Source organism: Bacillus rossius, chromosome 13 (assembly GCF_032445375.1).
Source record: "Bacillus rossius redtenbacheri isolate Brsri chromosome 13, Brsri_v3, whole genome shotgun sequence".
In the NCBI taxonomy this organism is placed as follows: domain Eukaryota; kingdom Metazoa; phylum Arthropoda; class Insecta; order Phasmatodea; family Bacillidae; genus Bacillus; species Bacillus rossius.
The window spans coordinates 7,499,897-7,523,219 of NC_086340.1; the positions used below are offsets into that span (position 1 = coordinate 7,499,897).

At 40.4% G+C, this 23,323-nt stretch overlaps 1 protein-coding gene across 1 annotated transcript; it reads right to left on the reverse strand.

The window, feature by feature from the left end:
* Positions 1-499: 499 nt before the first annotated feature.
* On the reverse strand, positions 500-22,004 carry LOC134538174 (pre-rRNA-processing protein TSR1 homolog). The gene is made up of 12 exons (XM_063379236.1): positions 21,689-22,004; positions 19,288-19,558; positions 17,822-18,056; positions 13,619-13,819; positions 12,230-12,430; positions 11,240-11,405; positions 8,987-9,196; positions 7,403-7,629; positions 6,653-6,916; positions 5,229-5,339; positions 4,089-4,296; positions 500-1,982 (listed from the first exon to the last, which is right to left on the reverse strand). Exons 1-12 carry the CDS (start codon positions 21,801-21,803, stop codon positions 1,816-1,818), a joined length of 2,376 nt encoding a protein of 791 aa, XP_063235306.1. The 5' UTR covers positions 21,804-22,004; the 3' UTR covers positions 500-1,815.
* Between the last annotated feature and the right edge of the window lie 1,319 nt (positions 22,005-23,323).

A 23,323-nucleotide genomic window follows, 5' to 3' on the forward strand; every position in this document is an offset into this window, starting at 1 on the left:
ACGAAAGGATTTGTTATCTTTTTTAAGACAAGGGTGTGAACGTTACGTACCTTCGATATATTGAACACCCAGCATTAGCCAGCACTAACATGTAGCGCTAGTGTCCTGGCACTCTTAAATTTTGTTTTTGCATCCAATCCTATTTGAACAATCTACATCTATGGTAAAACTTTGATTGTATATCAAAAGTATGTAAAATGTAAAGTAAAAATTTAAACATGTTAACCTACACAGATGGGATAAGTGTTGGAATAATTAGTTTTTTAATATTTTTATCCATTAATTTATTGAATTTTATAAAATAATGTGTAAGCAGGAAATGCGCCATTCGTGAAATGTTACATGCAGGAAATAAATACATTGTCCTTATGGAGGAAATGTCGGGACTTAAAAAAATTTATGATGTTATAAGCAAGAAAACATAAGCAGGAACATTATAAAAGTTCTACTATATAAAAGAGCAAAACCACTCCAATTTTAAGGTTTGAAGAAACATGCGACCATTAAATAAATTTTATTTTAAAATAAAATACATGTTAAGGAAAAAATCTTTTTGTGCCAAAAATGTTGCCTGAAGTGTGAAACATACCTACTTCGACAGAGCACTGCGTAGCTGGCGGCAGACACAAACTTCTCTTAAACAGATTCAGTAGAAGTTAATGTAGTCCTTGACAACTGCACAGGTTGTTAAATTATTTTATTTTTCATCCCATAAACACACAATTTCACAAACAAATACTTAATGGCATTTAAGGATTTGACTAGCCATCATTAAAAAATATATATGTAATTCACAGAACAATCTGACCTTCTGCTAGAATTTGAAACAATATGGTCGTGCTTACAATGTTTTTTTTTTCTTTCTCAGCTGGGCCAATTAAAAGGCAATTTCTGTATTGCTGTCCTAAATAAACATTGTTTTAACCAAATTTGTTGGATTTTTATCAGAAATATCTTAGCTTGAAAAACATTACCAAATACAGTTGCCTTTGCACAAACTTCAACAAGATACTTGTATTATTTTAGTGATTCCGTCATAACAGGTCTGTGTAAATGAAAACAGTAGGGATGTGCGAGTACCCAATATTTTTGGGTACGGTTCGAATCCACAATTACCCGAATCCGGAATCGCTGTACGTACATGGATTCGAACAGTATTACAAATATTCACAAAAGTTATAAATTAATTTAATACGGCTCAAAAATACTAGCAGTGAAAAATAAAATTAGGCTACTATTACGTAAGTATTTATAATATGATGCATCAAAGAAAGATATGTAAATTAAATAATTAACACAGTGACATTAAAAGAATTTCGAGATTTAGAGAGCTTAAACTATAATTACGAATTTCGTCATATAGCAAACTATAAACTAAAAACAATGTACTTACATACCTACAAGAAAAAAAAAATCTTGGCTATTTATTGGAGAAAAAAAATGGTTTCGTTTGCTGAAACGTTTATAAAACTGAGATTTCCCCGTGGCGTGCAGTTAATTACGATTGAGTTGGAGAATCAAATATGTTTCAGTTTTCATATTTTAAAAGTGTTCATTATTAATTAAGTTTACATGATTATAGACATTTCAATCTCAATGTAATAAATAATTGCCAGTAGTTACAGTTAGAAAAAAAAGAGAAAACTCATTATTTTTAAAATAATCAGATTTTTTTAAATTATTCTGTGCTTAATATTCGGAATCGGATTCATATCTGAAATATCGCCAGGGGTTCGAATCGGATTCGAACCGAACTGAAAATCAAGGATTCGCACATCCCTAGAAAACAGCGTTCGTCGCAAGGAGGGAGCACGTTCATTGGCCGTCCTGCTCCATGCCGTCGGCGGGGCGCGCGGACGGCGGGCAGTTGACGAACGGCTCGTACGTCCACTTGGGGAAGACGCGCTTGTAGAGGTTCATCAGCACCGTATCCTGGGACTTGAGCTGCCCGTCGAACACGCACTTCATGTGGCCGTGCGTCCCTGCAAACACCCCAGTCCAAGTCCTTCATGACAACCCTGAAGGAACGCGTCCGTTCACGCCGACACAGCCTTGCGGTTATCGTTAGAAAAAAATTGGTTGTCTGTAAAGTCGGTTCACGGACGATAGTTCAACGTGACACACGTCATAACAAAAACATCGATGAAATGATTGCATACACTTTTACGAATAAAATCGAATCAGTTTTTATTTCAACAATAAGAGAATAAATACTTGAAATTATACTAGTAATCAGATTTTTAAAATGCAAGAATAGTTAACCTTTATTGCCGAAATTGTTGTTTGTGATAAGCAATGAAGACCACATTAACTTTTCACTTTGCTTTGTAAACGGTCGACGAAACAGTTCGCGTGTAGATGACTTGTAATTAATTTTAAAAAACTGGTGTTTAGCTATAAAGTTTAAATATAATTGTGAACAAGTTTTCATATAAATAAACTGTAATCATATACCTATATATCATCAATTATATGAATCACCATAATTTTTTAGTCAATTGTAACATAACCTATTATTAATGCACTTGCAGACAGCGTATTTGAAAACAGCGGTAACGGAACAGAGCGTAACGCGACACAGCGTAACGGAACAATGTGCATAACAGGACACTTTTTCGTGCGTGCAGCCGGCGTTCATCGATTTATTAGACGTTGTCACGTCAAAAATCATTACATAGTATCTATTGTGTGTAATCAACATCAAATCTAGGTTTTAAACGGTGTGTATGAACGAATTAAACTTTTGAGTTGTTGGTGGCACTGACCGTTGAAAAGATACAGCTACCGAGTGCCATTGTGACCAGTTTTTTGTTTGTTTGTTTCATGAGAGTTAGTTACGAGCGGAACATGGCATGAGCGGGTTGCTACACTGTGCCGCCAGGCACACAATTCTGGCTCGTGTGATGACTCGTGTGTGGACAATCCCGTGGATACGATTTAATACTTCGCAAATGAAGACGTAGTTCTCCAGTAGCAAAACTTAGTTAAAATCATAAAAAAAAAAAGATGTCTTTTTAAATGTTTGAGATTCAAGGAATTTCATTATTTCAGGACCAAAAATTGTAACAAATGCATGGAGCAGAAATATTAATTTAATTTGTTTTATACTTTTATTCTACATCTCTTATTGAACCAATATGAAACCATACATGATCGCTAATTTATTTCTATTTTTCTGAATGTATATGTATTAGACCAATTAGTAAACACTATATTATTGAAAAAAAAAAATGAAGCATATAAATTTTACCTCTATTTTGAGGAGTATGCATCACAAAATTTAGGAAAAAATAATAATAATAACACTGAAATCTTCTGTTTTAAAAATGAAATTGGACTAAAAATAAAAACCATAAAATCTGGTCTCTAGGCATAAGTGCCGCAGTTATGATGCAAAGCGTGTAGTTCCTTCAACTAAACTGTTCACAGTGGCAAGAAACAAGTCTGCGATCATAATGCGACCCCTCACATTTAATCTCAGCTGTTTTGGTAGATACAGTATTCACCACTTGAGAACAACCCAGTTTTGATCCTGAGAGGAATTGGCGGGAGGCACGGTTGGCGCTCGACTAGAGTGGCTTCCGAACATCGCTACTGCGAAGAATTCGGAACTGAATCTGACACAAATGATGAACTACTGTCAGGGCCGGTGCAAGGTAAATTGGCGCCCTAGGCGAAAAACCTTAATTGCCCCCCCCCCCCCCCCCCCCCCACCTACACACCCACCGGACACCCGGAAAAAAAAATTTCCTGCCTCAAAATACATCACGTAAGCCTAAGATTTTGTCAACAATCAAATGTAAGCAGGCTTGTGTGTTTTTTTTTTTTTTTTACATTTTTACTTATTACAAATCATAAACAGGTCACCGTGGACTTTAAATAATTACTTATATCAATATAAACATTCCAAACTGTTACACAAATCCATCTTCATCTAGTTTCAATAATCGTTAAACATATTATATGAGCTGTTATGTGTCGTGCTGCACCGCCCCCAGCTACTTGGTGCCCTGGGCGGTCGCCTGGTTCGCCTGTACGGACGCGCCGGCCCTGGCTACTGTGCAACGGGGGAGGATCGTCAGACCCACCTAGGGACTCCCGAATGTGCCCCCGCCGGCCGTACTTGGTGCGCAGCTCGACGGGCTTGAACCAGGCCACGTCCTCCGCGCTGAAGAACATGAAGCGCACGACGGCGGAGCGCTTGTGCACCTTGAAGGGGTGTCCGCTCAGCACGGCCCTCTTCACCACGACACGGCCCGGGTCCGCCGACAGCACACTGCCCGTCGCCACCAGCTCCTGCCGGCATTTGGGGTCGTCCATTAATCACATGATGTTTTTTTTTTCTTTCAGAAAATTTTTTTAACCCCCCCCCCTAGTGATTTTTGGCGAGATTTCAGACTAACACCCCCCCCCCCCCCCCCAACCCAATAAATCACTGTGTATTTTTTTTGGTACAAAATATTTTTAAAAATTTCAGAACATTATCATTAAATATAGGTATAATCTCTAATTTAATCCTGGAAAATTAAGCGCAGTGATAAAAAAAATGTCCAGACACACATTAATTAAGGTTGCAGGTTTATTCTCACTGGCATAAAAATAGGCAATAAAGGTAAAGCTTACAAGTAGAAATCGCGCGAAAAAATGAATACACATGATATCTCTCTACCCCCCCCCCCCCCCCCCCGAGATATTTCGTGAATTTTTTTCAAGGACCCCCACCCTTTCGAGCCTCACGTGATTAATGGACGATCCCTTTACTCATTTCACACGGCTAATTTAAGCGATTTTCAGCAACTAATACAACAGAGCCTTGATCAAATGAGCTAATGTTAACGAAAGCAACCCCGGACAAGCAAAAAAATCAGATAATACAAGGTATAATGAGAAAATTGTCTTTTTTTTCCAGCTGGCCCTGTAGTATTATTCTTCAGGGTGATGTTTTTCCAACTTTTCTTAAGTTTAGATTCTTTCACGTCACTCCGTGATTTGCTCAAACAGTAAATGGCTTCATTGAGGTTGATTTTATTCACACAAACATCATAATAAATGTTCAGAAGACCATAGATTAAAATATACCCTCCTTCTTTGTATGACACTAATGTAAGTAACATGAAGTTACCGGTAAGTGTTAGCTTAGAATACGAGTTGAACGACACAAGTTATTAATTAGAGTAAGGCGTGCCTTTAAACATAGGTGTAGTTATAAGCTGACACGCAAACCTTACCTGGCTTCCATCTTTCTTCTCAGCGTACACAAGAACTGGACACGGAGGGAAACAAATGGGGGCGAAGAAGCTCGCTACCACAGTAGCGTCTGGCTGGAAGTAACGCTCATACTGGAACAAGAACACAGCGATGTTCACCATTGTGAATTTAGCCTTAGTGTTTAGTTTGTTTGGTATGCGCCACAAAATAGTCACTCTAAAAATGTAAAAATTATAAATATATTTCCCATTTACACGGTCTGAGCGGCAGAAAGCAAATTTTTTTTACACCCAGTAAATTGGATTTACTGTAAAACCAAACTGATTAATATGGGCTCAAAAAAAACAACATTAAAAGCCATAAAAATAATGCATATATTTGTCAAAACTAAGCCTAAAAAAAAGTAGGCAAAAAACATTTAATTTACTATAATAATTTAGTAATACTTAAAAGTTTGTATAGCTTTTTTTAATAAAAATATTTTGAACAAGTGAAATACAGACATTAATTTGTAACAAAATTATTTATCACACACTGTCTCATATTCTTACAGAACATCACAATGGTACCGAGTCAATACCCAATAAATAAATTTTGTTTATATTATCATTTTAAAATACATATGTATCAACTATATCACAAATCTCTATTAACTTAATGTGCTGGTGTATGTAATTTAATGTACTACGAAATCAGGAGTGAATTTTTTTTTTTTGGTATTTTTACGATGTTTTGTAACACTGAAATTGAAACTATTTGGGATCTCCTGTGAGTTAGTGAGCCAAAAGCTTCCAAGTACGCTTGTCGGCTGAGACTCTTTGGGGTCTCTAGTGAGTCAGTGAGCCAAAAGCTTCAAAGCACGCTTGTCGACTGAGACTCTTTGGGGGTTCTAGTGAGTTAGTGAGCCAAAAGCTTCCAAGTACGCTTGTCGGCTGAGACTCTTTGGAGTTTCTAGTGAGTCAGTGAGCCAAAAGCTTCCAAGCACGCTTGTCGGCTGAGACTCTTTGGGGTCTCTAGTGAGACAGTGAGCCAAAAGCTTTCAAGTACACTTGTCAACTGAGACACTTTGGGGTCTCTAGTGAGTCAGTGAGCCAAAAGCTTCCGAGCACGCTCGTCGGCTGAGACTCTTTGGGGTCTCTAGTGAGTCAGTGAGCCAAAAGCTTCCGAGTGCGCTTGTCGGCTGAGACTCTTTGGGGTCTCTAGTGAGTCAGTGAGCCAAAAGCTTCCGAGCACGCTTGTCGGCTGAGACTCTTTGGGGTCTCTAGTGAGTCAGTGAGCCAAAAGCTTCCGAGCACGCTTGTCGGCTGAGACTCTTTGGGGTCTCTAGTGAGTCAGTGAGCCAAAAGCTTTCAAGTGCGCTTGTCGGCTGAGACTCTTTGGGGTCTCTAGCGAGTCAGTGAGCCAAAAGCCTACGAGCATGCTTGTCGGCAGGAACGCCCCGCACCTTGTGCTTGGAGCCGCTGGTGTGCTGGCTGAACACGGGGCACGCCCTGAAGCGCCGGCAGCCCACGTGGAACACCAGCTGCTCCTTGGACCTGATGGGCTGCTGGTCCGGGCAGCCGGCGGAGCGCTTCAGCATGACGTTCAGCACGGACATCTTGTGCTCGTGGGGCAGCAGGCCGAACAGCGCGAGCGGGCGCGAGGCGGGGCGCGACGCCCACAGGTGCTGGGGGACCCCTCGGACGTGGACCGTCACGTACCAGCCGGGCTGCGGGCATCACATCGCACGTTGGATTAGTAATTGGCAATACCCCAATTTTATAGAATCTGAATCTCAAATTAAAATCACAATAGGTACCTCAAATGTACCCCTCGAATCTGAATTTACACGTCAACGTAATTCAGGGGCGCAACAACAGGGGATGGGGGGGGGAAGGAAGGGAATTTTGCCCCCCCCCCCCTCTGAAACCTTGAAGTGGTGGCAAAGGGGCAAAGAAAGTGCCGTGTAATCAATGAAATATGCTTAAATAGCACCATTTTCCACCTTGAAATACAAATTTTCCCGGGGGAGAACCACCCCCCCCCCCCTTTGGAAATTTAGTTGTTGCGCCCCTGCCGTAATCCTGTTTTAAAAACACATTTGGACCATAAAATATTGTCTCTAATTGTACTCATGCCCAAAGAAAGAAGAGATATCAGTGCCTTTGAAGGTCTACTGAACAGCCCGACTGGAAGCGCTGTGCTAGCAGCTCACCAAGACAGCGTCGTCGTTGTCCCGGCTCGCCTTCAGCACGCTCCTCCTGGTGCGATGGAAGTTCTCGAACTGGAAGATGCGGGCGTAGTCGCGGGGCAGGTTCTCCGCGGGGTCCCACGGGGACGTGCGGAACGACTGCAGGCCGCGGTACTTCTGGAACCTGACCCGCGCGGGGGTGTCCACGGGGGTGTCTACTTCGTCCGGGAACATGCTGTCCATGTGGGCTTCTGCAAGCCGAGCATCACGAACGTTACCGGAGACAAGAGTTCACGCTATTTTTTACTTCATCACATTTTTAAAACGTAGTTCACTTTATAATCTGGTCATAAAGCAAGAGAGGCAGCAAGATTCAAAGTACCAAATTCCAAGACTATTTAAGTTAATTGGATGTTGTATACTTATACAATTAAAAAAAAAATCACGCAAAATGACTGACATCTCTTAGAGTTTTACGTGAATAAAAACCAGGTTTTTAAGTAGTAAATGAGACGTGAATAGCAGGAAGAAAGTAAGTTTTTCTGTGTAATTTGACGGGAAGTAGTGCATTGCATTTAATGACACGTAAATGGGACCTACAGAAAATGTCAATTGCGGTAAACGTAAATATCGAGAAAGAAAATATGGGTTTCACTTTAATGCTTTGTATTATCAGATTTTAAATTTACGCGAAACTATTTTTGGGCCACAATAAAACTTCGAATGACATATTATCCTGTATTTTGTAATACATAAACGCATTAACACTGAACATCCTATTCATGTTGCCAGGATTTTGGATTAACCAATATTGTTTTAACGATGTTTCACTGTACTAATTTTTGATGAGTAGCGAATATCAGTTGAATGTTTAAAATATTCGCAAAGTTAAATCATATCGTGAATATATTTTCTCGGCATGGCGGCAATGAACCTCCTTATAAAACCATTTGGGGCTCATGTCTGAAACTATTCAACAGAAATTATAAAATAACCATGCATAAAATTTTTTTCTTGATACTGATAAATACAGCCCTGCAAAGATTCACATCAGACACGAAGTTTCGCTTCACGTTCAAAAGCTTCAAATAAAACACATAGCAAAATTTCCTGATGAAGTAAATAAAACAAACATTAAAAAAGAGCTAAGATTAGATTCGCTCGGTCAAAGTTTCACACAGGCCTAGTACGTATTTTGTGCCTCACAGATATTTCTTCATCTACCGAGGCACAATTTTTCGCTTGCAGAAAACTCGCAAGGGGCAAGACGACACTACGCGGTCTCCGGCAAGATCTACAGAATGTCACTCAAAATAAAAAAAATAAAATAAAATAACATCTTAAGATATCAAAAAAACAAAACAAGGAGTGTGGGGGGGGGGGGGGGGGTGGTAGCAGTAGAGCTGGTACAGGGATGTCTCACCTCCTTAGGACAGGGGATGTAGGGTGTTCACTGAAAAAAAAAAAAGTATTATTCATCCTCCCACATCGTTTCAGGTTTATTGCCGGTAAACTATGACCAACACATAAGTAAATAAATAAATAAATAATGTAAATAATGTCAAACTACTTTGTCAACAATAAATAAATAAATAAATAAATACACACCTTTCATCTTCTTCAGAGCCTCCTGTTCCTCCGAGAGGTCCAGCTTCTCGTCGTAGCGCTGTACGTCCGCGATGCTCTCAGTCATCGTCACGGTCTCGCAGTCCTCGCCGTCGTCTCGGTCCGCCCCCGCGTCCGAGTCCTCGCCCGACGCCGCCTCGTCCACGTTCATCCGGTCGCCCCCGTCGCTCCCGTCGTCATCGTCCGCGTCCTCTGCAGGGGAAGCAATACGTCTCGTTCCAAGCGACTCCCGCACGCAAGCGAGAGAACCAGAACAAATTAAATTAGTTATATCTTTGAATATATATACTGTATAGAAGTCGCGAGCGGATAGGATTTACCCCACGTTTTTCAGGAGCGCATGACGAGCAGCTTGGGAACTTCGCCGCCGCAGGGCGCTGCCGTAAAGCCCTGTATCGTCTTAGGTTGTTATTTGCACGTTTAGAGCGCAGCACTGGTCGCCCGCTGTCATTCCCCACACCCCCCGCCTATCATTCACTGCAGCTCAAGGTCGTTCGACACTTGTCCGCTAGGGACTACCACAAGTCGATGCCCCTAGAGATGGTGGCGATTGCGGCGGTGAATTAACCAACTACCTCAAAACCGTATTAGAAATTTTAACCTGGGCTGGCGACTTCTATACAGTATATATATTCAAAGGTTATATCGTGCATCTCAAATAAAATCATTTTCAATCCACAAATGTTAGCAAATTTATTTTTACTGTTCTGAATGCATCTGTTTTCAGAACAATTTATCACAACATATTTTATCGTAAAAATGTAGCATACAAATACAACATTTTAGTGGAATAAGTATTACGAAGCAGTATTTATAAAAATAAAAACAATAACACCGAAATCTTGAGATTTAAAAAAGAAATTGGACTAAAAATAAAACCATAAAATCTTTTCTCTAGTACTGAAATAACTAATACTAGGGCTTAACGTCTTGTCCTCATCGAAATTATCTTAGTAGGCTTCTGTGAATGCTGCTTTTTAAATTCTTATCACATTTTTAAATGAATATATATTTTTAGAATAAAATTCAAACATATAGTGAATCTTTTTTTTGCTCCAATATGAAAACATAATAGTTTTGTGTATATGCTAGAAAAAATAAAACTGGCAATACATTTTTTCAAACCAGTAAAATTTTTGGTTTGAAAATTTTTGAACGAACTGATTATTTGTTTTGAAAATTGTTGAACAAACTGATTATACAAATAAAAATAGAGTATTTTTATTATTTTTCATTAAAATCAGTTTATTGTTACATATAAAAAATGTACTATGTTGCAAAAAAAAAAATTGAAATATCACACTAAATCTTCTTGCAGGGTCTCTACACAAATCTGAGGAAAAAATTCCTCGAATTTTACATTTCTTCCCATGCTCAAAATTACAAGTTCCGCTGACAAATTTTTTAAAAATAATTCACCTAATTTGCAAAATTTCCGGAAGAAATAAAAGACACCCCAGCCCCCAGCATTCCTATAGCTGAACTAGTTCAAAACAGATCCTTGCCTACATTATGTTACAGTGTGTATGACCATGCACTGAAACAGCATCTGGAAAAAAAAATGTGTTTCAAGCATGGGCGTCGCAACCGGGACACGTCCCCCCCAATAATAAAAGTCTTCAATTTCGTCCCCTCCAATAATATATTTAGTTTCGTAGTTATATTAAAAATGTGATTTCTGTGATATAACCCATATGTTGCGCATGATGCATTTAGTCCAATGGTGGTAATGTGAGCACTTCTTAATTCGATCTTCGTGTAAAATCAAAATCAGGTCCGATACCGAATACAGATATGTTAACCGTGTTTTTTTTTACAAATTTGTTCTCTGAAAATATTTTTTTTATAAAAAATAAATTATATATTTCAACCAAGTATAATTAGAATATTTAGGAAAGAAAAATGCCTAAAAACCACCTTTATGCACCTTCAAACCCTAAATTTTCCCGGGGGGATGAACCCCCCCCCCCCCCCCCACCCGCTTTTTTCCCCAGGGGATGGATATTCCTCAAACAACTAAATCATTTGAAGTCCCCCCCCCAAAAAATATATCCTTGCCACGCCCATGGTTTCAAGTCTGGGTGATGCATATCGGAGCGTGATTCCCCATCCCCTCCCCGTAGTTAACATCACCGAGGAAGCTTCAAAGAATTCGAAAGTGAGTTCCCCGACTCTCCCTTGACCAACTCGCCAGCTGTCCCTGCGAGAAGGGGGCAAACCCCGGGGCCGCCGTACCCTCGTCGGGGATCCAGGCCGCCTGGTACTCGGACGTCCCCCTCGGGACCCTCCTGACCCGGCGCGCCTCCCGGCGGGCGTCCTCGGCCAGTGCCAGCTCCTCCGCCGTCGGCCAGGTCTGCTCGCCTTCCATCGGGTCCGGCTCGTTCTCCGACACCAGCGACTCCTGCGGGGTCACGTCCGGGGGGGATCGCGACAGGCACATGGGAGGTGTACACCTCCATTCAACCTCTTTCATTAAATACTAATTTAAAAAAATAGAACCGAATATATTTTAAAAAAAAAAAAAGGGGGGGGGGGGGAGGTTTGTCTGTAAAGTCGGTTAACGAATGATAATTTTACGTGATAACGTCATCAGAAAACATTGATGAAAAATTGCATACTTTTTTTAATTTTCGTATATCATTTACAGTTTTTTTTTTGCAAATTTAATTTAAATAATTTGTTTAAATATAATCACGAACAATTAGTTATAGAAATAAACTGAAAATAAAATCAATGTCAAAAAATTGTTAAATTGAAATGACGAAATTGGACAAATAATTCAAATTATTTTTTTAAATTGCTGCTTTATAAAAAGGCCGCCTTAACCTGTTTGACATCATAGAAGATTTTCTCGCACAGTGACTGGCCGGTTCTTGCACGCTCGGCTCAGGCGGAACGTGACAGTGAGTCATGCTTTTTCGTGGGTGCAGCCGGCGTTCGTCGATTTATAAGACGTTAGCACGCCAAAATGTAATTGATCTAAAAATTAAACCATGAATACTTATTCGGAATCACAGCTTAAAGTTCTGACATGAAGTCTGTTGGGGGAAAAGAAGGGTGACGAGATGAAAAAGAAGCATTGAGGGAATCAACAGAGGATGAGAAGAGGGGAATCAACAGAGGAGGGCAGGAGGGGAGTAGGGGAATCAACAGAGGAGAGGAGGAGGGGAAACGGCAGTGCCCGGACCAAATGGTTCCCAGCTGTCGGAGCGAGACGTGAGAGACCTGCTTGGCGGGATCGGCAGCCTGCAGCAGCCTGACGGGGTCGTCCTCCGGCCTCGCCCGGGCGTCGGCGCGGTGGGGGTCGGGCGCCGAGTCGATCTGGCTCGCCTGGAAGTCGCCCCAGCCCGGGATGTGCACCAGGCCGTTGGCGGACAGCGGCAGCCCGCGCACGAACCCCGTCACTTTCAGCGTGCCCGTGCTCCCCTGCAGCACAGGAACATCTCAGCACGGAGGATCCGCACGGTTCGCCAGTTGCTGTTCGCCAGCCAGTTGCTGTTCGTCCGCCACCAGCGACGCCGGCATCGCAACGAAGTGATGTACGCGACGTGAATGAAATAAAGTTATTAGCCGATCACGTTCGATACGTCCGTGACGTCAGTGCGAAAAAAAGAATGTGTGCCTGTATTTACGTACGCGTGTTAGAAGTTATACTTTCTTGGCGTAATATGAAACTTAATTTAATTTTGCTTGATATAATTAATAGAAATAAAAGATTGAAACGACTGGAACAATATCATGAATACGGTTGGTAAAAAATAAATACTATAAATGCAATCAAATAAAAAAAAATTCAACACTGACTCCGTATTCAATACTAATATAAACACGTGTATAAAATTAATTTTTTGATTTAGTATAGTGGGTCCTCACTCTCACACCTCCGGGACCACAGCCGGTGCAACCGGCGATTCTGCACGATCACCGAACATCCCTACAGGTTCAACCGGAATACCGAAGAAATATTTATATATGGTCTAATTGTTAGGGACAAGAATACACGATTATTTCAGATAACAATAATCTACTGAGTAGAAGCTCAGGTCATAAGGCACATTATCGTTTCACTGGTTGTGGTTGAACACGGAAGGCAAGAAGTGGTAGTTATTCTGACCACAAAAGTCTATGATCAAGATTATTAAGTATCTTGATTAGGAAACAGTACCAACTAGTTGATATTTTTAACAAAATTTACTTTTTGGTTTAAATGCATTCTAGCGGTCATTTCACTTCCACCAAATACAATTCCTACTGCAAAAATCCTAGAGATAGCAGCACCTTCGCACAAAAATGGAAACGCCCAAATACACTAATCAGAATTAGTGACTGCGGTGGGCTCCACGCTGAGGTTAAAATAGGACTGTAGTTGGTTACCCTTGCTTTATAGTAAAAAAAAAATTATTCAAAGTGTTAATTAGGAGGGATTGTTAACTAAGCGGCTAAATGTACACAAAACAACACGCTGCTAGATACGTATCTCACTAAAGTTTCAAGACGAAAGAATTTAGCAACTTGCTAGCTAGCCTCGATGCAATGTGCGCGAAATCGAAAACCCGTTACGTCACCATCGTCGCCGGCGGGGACGGAGAGTTTGCTTCGAGGCCGAACGCTCACCGCGTCGTCCGGCACGAACTCGAGCGCCTCCGCGAGCAGGTGGGGCCGCGAGTCCCGGTACGCGACGGCGCGGCGCTTCTGCCCGCCGACGCGGCGGAGCAGGGCGAGGCCGTCCCCGGTCTTGTCCAGGCTCGCCACCTTCTCCCCGGGCAGCCACCGGGCCACCTGGCGCTGCAGCTGCTGTCTGCAGTCCTGCCGCTTCTGGAACACACGCCCGCGTCCGCCCAACGTCCGCATCACTAGAGGCAGGGCTGTGCGGCGTTGTGACAAAGTGAATTCCCTCATTTACAAATAGTTAGAGACTGGAAAAATTCGCACTTTCGATGACCTCTAGGATGGACTCCACAACCCTCTACATACTCAGGCAAATGCCACTTGCTCATTGGTAGGGACACCTGTATTTCGCGAATACATTTAGTATCAAGGTATTTCACAAAATACTGTAGCTTTTCTCCTGTGGTTATTGGCTGAGGTCGGTGAGAGGTGTCGTCCCGCTCTCGACGGGGCCAATGAGAATGTGGTCACCGTACTGCTGCACCCTCACAATTTGCCATGACTCTAAGAAAAAATCTAGTGTTTTGTGAAATACCTTGACATGAAATTAAATCGCGAAATACAGGTGTCCCTACTCATTGGCTATTGACTCGTGACACTTGTCAATTGGGACGCTTGCAATTCGATACTTTTTTGGTTGAAGGTTTCCCATTGGCTAAAGGTCCTTCAGATAAACTGTAAGCCAATCACAGAAGCAATATAAATGTACAGTTGTTTGGATTCTAGCATATCGTGAAATGAATCCGCAAATTTTTCCGGTCTCTACAAATAGTGGATTTCATCTTTATCGTCATTACAAATTAAAAAAAAAAAAAAATATGCAGGCTAATTAATAATAAGTATTTATATATAAAGCACAATTATGTTGAACAACTGTTTCAACATTTCATGGTAAGGTACTTAATATGTATTCTAAAAAAAAAAATGAAGAAACCCCAGCCTACAATCCCCAATGCTGCTCTCTCAACTTTTATATTCAAACCAAAGCTTGCATAAATGTCTAAAACCAAAATGCTTTCTCAGTCTGAGTTATGGCAGACTGGGGCATGACATTTTCCCCTCAAATTACCATCCCTAGGAAATTTTCATGACTTTTCCCCGGATTTTAAGTATATTCCCTGACTTTCCAGAATGTGGCCACCTTGTGAATATGGGTCCAGTTGGCAATGCACTATGCATTTGTTGAAGTATATGCATAAATAACTACAGTGCGAATAAAACGTGTGGCGAGCCATCTGTACGATGAGAGGCGCGAGGCAAAGGGGAAGGGAATACATATATATCAGTGGAGCGCGACCAAGGAGGTTGGAGAATATCCTTGGCCTGTTCAAAATACGTTGACCACGTAGTGCTTGGCAAGCGATGGGAAGACATACACATGCACATGTCATTATGATGATTGATGTTTTTAGAACAGTTGATGTGTAACAGGACCACGCCAAGTCAGCACAATTTGGTTCTGCAAGGTTCTGCCTCTTATCTGGCTCTGCTGGTTCGTTCCTAGTGATGTGTTTCCCTGGATGCCGAGAACCTCGCTCGCAAGAAGTTCGAATGGCAGTGGGCCTGACCCCTTTAAGGCAAGGTGCACGTCGTCTGAGGTGTTGGAGCACTCAGCACGCCTCTTTGAGGCCCAGCCAGGCAGCCAACTTAAGAAGCGGCACTGGAACTGGGTTGAACCGTTTTTGAGCTACAACAATTTTCTACCGTTTGAAAAAAAAAAAAAAAACCTTTTGTAGACAATTTAATATTTGTACAAAAATTTTTATAGAATTTTTTGAAAAAAATTAAAAATTCACTTTTTTCAAAATTTTAAATTTTTAAAATGTTTTTTTTTCTAGACATGATTGTGTTACATATCACATGAAAGGCCATGCCAAATGCTGCAAAATGACACTTGTCTCACGTTTCTCACTTAATTTGTAGAAGAGTTATGGTAATTTTAAAATATGCCTGTCGTGCGATTTTGAGTGTTTTTCAAAAATTTACAAAGCAATACTTTCAAAACGGATGGATATATCATTCTAAAATTATATATTTTTGTTAGTCGTATGGAGGTAACATCTGTGCAAAATTTCATCAAAACCTGAGATGGTGAGGTAAAATGGGTGTGTTGATTTGACATGGAATGACCCAGTATGTATTTTTTTTTGAATGCCTGAATCAACAGTGACTATCTGCTGCAAATATATTACACCTGTAAAGTCACCGGCGTTTAGTATATAATTTATTTTTCAAGAAATAAACAATTACTGTAAGACATAATGCTGTTGATAGACACTATGTCATGGTCTTTGAAATTCTTTTAATGTGTGATATTAAATGTAAAAATATTGTCATGGCATGAAAGCTGTTTAAACCAACCCCCTTACGGGAGGGATGACTCTGGTCACATAGTGCTAGCTATCAGGTGTCTGTGAGTTTTCGAAAAATACTTGATATTCGTGAATAATTTAACTCCCCATTTGACATTTCAAATAGAATATATAATTTAAAATTCTACACTACCAACAGATACACCACGTGGGACTCATTCACAAAAAATTAAGTTTTTTTTGCAACATTATACATGCAATGCTTTTGTTTGTAACAAATAATCTATAAATATTATATTATTATGTATATAATCAGTGAGATTAATAAAACCCTTTTAGTTTTCTTAATTTTACACCTCTAAATTACTGTTTCATGTACCTACAATATTTTTTTTCCCCCTCGGATTGCTGAGAAATGTGAATGTACGTTAAAGGATTGAAAAATACTTATTTTAATTCCAGAAAACAGTAGAACCTCTCATATCCGACCTTCCAAAAATCGACTCCTCCGGATATCCGACCTAGTCTCCGTGGTTGGTGAGCCTGTTCACACTTGAAAATTGTACGCATCTACATGTTTTTTGTTTTGCAAACTGTGAGTTCAGCCGTGATTGTTGGTGTAGAATGTGCTTGTACTATAATCTTATACTGTTCTATGTTTTTTAACGTAACGTAATGTATTGTGGGCAAAACAAAAAAGTGGAGGAACACTTCCACAAAATTTAAGATTTGGCAAAACTGAAACAAAAAAATATACTACTGAATTCTTTAAAAAACATATGCTTACATTGTATTCATCTTCTCATTTGTAATTTAACAAAAGTAAATGTTTGAAATGTATACAGCGACCTTTTTACAAATGAAGTTGTATTACTGTACATACTTAGACACACCTGTATTTCGCGATTTCATTTCATGTCAAGGTATTTCACAAAACACTGTAGCTTTTTCTAAGAGTCATGGCAAATTGTGAGGGCGCAGCAGTACGGTGACCACATTCTCATTGGCCCCGTCAAGAGCGGGATGACGCCTCTCACCGACCTCAGTCTATAACCACAGAAGAAAAGCTACAGTATTTTGTGAAAAAAACTTGTCTCGAAATGTATTCACGAAATACAGGTGTCCCTATGCATACTGTGTTGCTGGGAAAAGGTTTTTTTTTTTGCTCCAAGGTTTATCCGTCCTTTCGGCTGTTCCGACCACGGCCCGGTCCCGTCACGGTCGGATGTGAGAGATTCTGTCATCTTGAAAGATTTGTGCAATGGGAGTGCATGACTTGATGTAAGATTTCGGACATACGCCATCGCTAAGAACTTTTTCTGTTGAAGAAAAAAACTAAAAAATAAAAATAAAGAAAACAGCAATTTTTTTGCTTTAAATTTGTTTTTTTTGTCTATTTTTTTGGGTAATTTTTATTCATTTCTTTATTTTTATTTTTTTTTAGTTTTTCTTCAACAGAAAAAGTTCTTAGCAATGGCTAGAGACCCGGAAAATTCGCGGGTTCAATGACCTCCAGGATAGACTCCAATATCCTCTACACACTCGTTCAAATGCCAACTGTTCATTGGCTGCTGACTTGTGAGTCGTCTCGACTGGGTGCTGGCCTGTGATTCGACACTTCTATGAGTGAGGGTCTCTAATTGGCCCTCAGTCCTCCAGGATTAACAGTGAACCAATGACGGAAGCAGCACTAAGGTATAATTATTTGGATTTTAGCATAACACGAAATGAACCCGCAAATTTTCCGGGTCTCTTGCGATGGTGTGTGTCCAAAAATGTTACATCAAGTGAGAGGGGGTTCCCCACTGTAACTGCGCAGGCGTGCGCCGGGCCACACCTTGGGGGGCACGCTCTGCAGGTCCGTGGTGGCGACGACGACGGAGGGCAGGCCCTGGGCCAGCGCGGCGAGCAGGAGCCGCTCCCCTCCCGGGCAGAGGGCGTCCCGCCCGGAGCTGGCCACCAGCAGCACGGCGAAGTCCGCCACCTTCAGCAGGTCCAGGCAGCCGTGCAGCCCGCCGGCCCACGGCGCGGGGGCCGCCACCAGCGCGAACCGCTGCTTGAACCTCGGCACGCTGGCGCCAGCACCCGTCAACACACGCACGCACGTCTCCTCCTCGCTTCGCGGCTCGTACCCTCGTGTGCAATCAATCAAATATGAAGGGACCCCTTTGCCCATTTGTAATATCACAAAACACCTCACGAACATAATGTTAAATAGTTAATGCACAAAAAAATTATTTTGTTGGCTAGTTCAATTCTTACAACTAAACCCATATTGTCCAGAATTATCTCTGGAAGACATATCTAACCAAGCCTCGGGTTTTACTTGAAATTTACACCCCTAACATTTTATTTGATTACTAATTACATTTATTTTATAACTTCATAATAAGACAGTAAAACAAAACATTTTTAGTTTAAAGGAGAGTTGAAAAATTATGTAAAAAAAAAGGGGATTGTCTGTAAAGTCAGTTAACGGACAATAATTTTACGTCATAACGTCATAAGAAAACAGTGATGAAAAATTCCATACTCTTTAATTTTCAAATATTATTTACAGTTTTTGCAAATTTAGGTCATTTAAATAATTTGTTTAAATATAATCACGAACAATTAGTTAAAAAGCCCGCCTTAACCTTGTTTGATATTACAGAATATTTTCTCGCCCGGTGGTTAACCGGTTCTTGCACGCTCGGCTCAGGCGGAAAGTGACACTTTTTTGTGCGAGCAGCCGGCGTTCATCAATTTATAAGTCGTTATCAAGTCAAAAAAAAAAAAAATCAAAAGCATTTTAAAATCCAATCACGTGGCCTGAAGTTCACAGATTTCAATGTGCATGCATTGTTTGCTGCCAAGTAGGAAACCAAAGCACATTAAGGTCCCTTACTTGCATACTATCAATCTTTATCACGGATATATTATATCCAATGAATTTACAACGATAAAAGATTAAATATTTGTCGTTTGAGTTAAGTTATGTCAAATTGAAGATTGATTTCATGTATTTAGGTACATTTCTATTTTAAATGGTGTATTAACATTTCAGTGTTATACGTTGTACTGGCATTGTTTGAGCTGCTATTTCGGTTTTATCGCAATCCAAAACATAAACCTGTCCCTACTTATTACCTTATGTGCACATTTCCTTGGCATTGTTTGAGCTGCTATTTCGGTTTTATCGCAATCCAAAACATAAACCTGTCCCTACTTATTACCTTATGTGCACATTTCCTTGGCATTGTTTGAGCTGCTATTTCAGTTTTATCGTCATCCAAACCATTATCCTGTACCCCTAGTTATTACCTTATGTGCACATTTCCTTGCGCACTGTACGTGACGACTGCTTCACTGTCCGCCTGCTTGATCAGCTCCAGCGCCCCGACGGGGTCGATGCCCTCGTTCAGGGAGACGATCGCGACGAGGAACGGGGCGGTCGCGGAGCCGCCGAGGGAGCGCTTCCTCGTCAGCGTCTCGTCCCGCTTCTTGAGACGCAGCTGGAGCGCCTGGTTGCGGCGCTCCTCTCGCTTCAGCTCGTGGCGGGCCTTCTTCGTGAATGTCTTCACCGACACCTTCCCTGGATGGGGGAAGATTTGAAAATTTTACCTTACGATCAACCCAAATTACTACGGTATTTTTTTTTTTTTTTTTTAGAAACTGTTTAGAACTTAGCTCAATCAAGCAGGCCAGGTGCGCGATCATGCAGAGTTCTTGTTGCAAGTCAGGCTGGGTTTTCAAAATATGTAAGGAGTGCAACAAAGCACCACACAACAACAACAAAAACAAAAACTACGCAAGTTTCAAGACACCAAAATTTTAAAACATATAATTGTATTACAACAGAAAACAAAATTTCTACCACAGGCTCCTTTTTGATAATTCATACTTATTATTAAATAATTTGACCTAAAAGTTTTTTTTTTTTAACTGAGTCAATGTTTAAGTGATATGTATATAACATAGGTATATGCACATCAAATCTGCATCTTTAAAAGTTTTCAGAACACTTAACTTCAAACGTGGCCCTCGGAAACGCAAAAAAGGCATTTGGCTGATGCTTGCGTTGCATTTATTGTCTTATGTAGTTTACACACGTGTAGCCTAATGGAGGTGTTATCGAACTATTTGCATCTTATGTTCTTACTGTGAAGTTAGCCAATCTGCTGGCTCAATGCAGCCATCCGGGTGTGTCATCACACAGCATGCTTGGGACGACAACAGCCTAAGTCATTCCACGCAACAGCAGTAAATTGCATCCTGGTTTGTATTTTTTTTTACTTTAAAATATGTGATGATACCATTCACGCCATCAAAGGCTCTGGTGCAACCTCTATAATGGTTTACTGTCCCATTTCAATTATTATAGAAAACACACACATGTAAGAAGGTCCCAACATATTAGCTCTATCTGCATCATTGAACATTTTGATTTAAAAAAATTAAAAAACCGGGATGGAATTAGCTGTGGTTGCATGGAATGACTTTGGCTGTTGTTGCTCCAAGTGCTGTGTTAAATGACACACCTCGGCGGCCAGATAGAGCTGTTGTTTCTTACATTGTTTAAAATCCTGGCCTAAGTCATAACACGCAGACCTCACAACTTCCTTCTCTATGTTAAATTTTTTATGCCAGAAAAATAGAATGGTACTGATGGGGCTAACACATTTCTACGTGTGTTTACTATATTTAACAATTCATTATAAGTAATAGAAGGGTTACATGTACCTCATTTAGGGTAAAATATCAATCCGGATTGAACCTGGAGTGGAGTGAGGAATCTAGATTGAAATTTTACTTAAAACACTTTGTTGTGGACTGAAGTTGGTGTGAAGTGAGATAATCCACTCCACTTGTTGAGGTGGACTGGACTGAAGAATCCGGATTGAGATTTTACTTTAAACACGGACTGGAGTGAAAAGAAAACACACACGAGCAAGCCGCCGCCATATTGCATTGTTTGTTATTAGTCTCGTGGCATTTCAGGCATAATTTGTGAAAATGGCAAAAAAAAGAGCAGAGGAATGTCTGGACAGAAATGGAAGTAGTGTTATTGTTGGATGTAATGACTGAAAAACATATTTTAAGATTGCTGGACGGAAAAAAGTATAGGAAAGGTGAGATATTTGAGTTGGTGAAGGCAGAACTGGACAGTGCGGGGTTCAAAAGAACAACAGAACAGATAATAATTAAATGGAAAGGACAACATTTTCAGTCCATGTTGACTCCAACTTCGATCTTGTTTACATTTCAATCTGGATTGTGATATTTACCACAAACACATTTACTCAGTCTATGTTCGTTACACATTCACTCCGAGTTCACTCCACTCCAGGTTCAATCCGGATTGAAATTTTACCCTAAACGAGGTATTGCTGTGCTAGTGCACTAGGGCCTCCAATGTTTTCAGAACTGCTCACTACTCTAGAACTTATTTCACCCTGTAGTAACTAAAAGAATCAGTGCTGTAACCACAAATTAATCAGACAGGGCACAACGGTTGAGTTGTCAGATAACACAAATAATTAAATAAAGTGAAAGGTGGTTCTACGTGGGTATACGAAATAAGTTAAGATACGTCACCTAACCTTACCGCCCTTTCGCTTTTGTTATTTACCTTACTTCCAAGAAGCCACTACTCTGGAGAATTACTCTACACAACTTTCTCGACCTAAAAATAACACCACATAAATAATACGTTAAATAGTACCTTTAAGAGCATTGCTGACCGATCCCTTGCTCCTGTGTCTACCATGCTTGTGACTTTTGTTTTGTTGCTTCAGTAAACCAGGCCGATGGCATTCTTGTGGAGGATTAGACACCATTGTCAAGAGTATCTCGATTCAAACACTAAAAATTTTACAAGCTATGCATAAAGATCGAAGAAAAACAAAAACTACCAAAAGTATTACACATGCTACAATGTTGTTGAAAAGCAGCCGATTTTCGGTTCCGTCCTCGTGATCCAAAAAATTTCAAAGTACACAGCATACAAGAGACTTGAATACCACTTCAATTATTGAAGACATTCTTGTATCACAATGTTTCCGTCATAAATATGCTATTAACATGAATGGTTGCAAAGAATGCTTTTAACTTGGGGGAAAAAAATGTATCGTCACTATGTTGTTGTACATTGTACGATAAAAAATAATTACGAAATAAGACATCTTTTTTGAATAAATTTTTGGTCACGTGGCTATTTAGCTACAAAATCTATACATCCTGAGCAATAATAATCTCTCTCAACAAAAATGTAGAGATCTTTAAAGAAGCATCTCCAACTTTTCCGAAGTGTAAGAATTCACTTTTGATGGTTTTTTGTAAATAAGAAAATAGGGAGCTTTAGTAATATAGGTTTTTATTTGATTATTATTTTCCTGAATGATGCCATGAACTCTCCTCCCGCATGAAAAAAGTTTAATCTCGAAAATCCTCCCCCCCCCCCCCCCTTGCTATTTTAACAAAGCCTCATATGCCCTTTGTTATAATTAATTTTATATGCGTTTTTTTTTAATTTGATACCAATGCTAAACGAGATACATAATTATTTATTTTCAGGCATACATTGGGCATACTTCTACAAGCCGATGCAGCCGATGTAGCAGCATGTAGCTATTTCACGATACCATCCACAAGTGTAACGACACTGGTTAGCAGGGCCGCAACTAGGGGGGAGCAAGCGGGGCATACGCCCCGGGCGCAAAGCTGTGGGGGCGCCGAAATCGCTTGCATTGTAATTCCTACTACAACTGGTAACTGGTAAAAAGTTTTTTAACTTGCATGCCAGGAATGTCTAATCTGATTTACAATATAACGTCTCAACATTTTGAATGAACAAGTCTAGTGATTATACGGACTACTTTATGGACATAGTGGGTTCATGCATGGAATGTACAGTAGCACAGAAACTGTTACATGTAGGTATGGAAAATGCTTAAATAGCACCATTTTTCCGTGGGAGGACCCCCGGACCCCCCGCTTTATTGGTGTAGTATGTGCAAAAAAAGAGGGAGGGGGGGGGCGCGCATGAATCCATTCATGCCCCGGGTGCCAGAGACTATAGTTGCGGCCCTGCTGGTTAGTGCTCCCTATGCTCGCAAAAGTCATAATGACTGGTCGTAACCTCACAGGGACGTGTGTGGAGCTGTGCATATGTGACGAACACACATGGTGTCGTGCAAGTGCAACATAGTGCTGCACAACGAACGGACGCCACTACCGAAGGATTGATTGTCGCCTGCGCAATAACATGTTTCATTAATTGTGTACGAAATTTAATAAATATATTTTTAACTGACAGTTAATTCATAATTATTAAAGGATTTTTATATAATGCCATTTA

Bases quoted from the DNA above. Each gene is read 5' to 3' on its own strand.
- LOC134538174 (XM_063379236.1), bottom strand. From the start codon at position 21,803: ATGGTGTCTAATCCTCCACAAGAATGCCATCGGCCTGGTTTACTGAAG. The intron at 19,559-21,688 runs GTACTATTTAAC...TCCCCCATCCAG, and splicing joins GGTCAGCAATGCTCTTAAAG to GGAAGGTGTCGGTGAAGACA. The intron at 1,983-4,088 runs GTGGGTCTGACG...GGGTGTTTGCAG, and splicing joins GCACATTCGGGAGTCCCTAG to GGACGCACGGCCACATGAAG.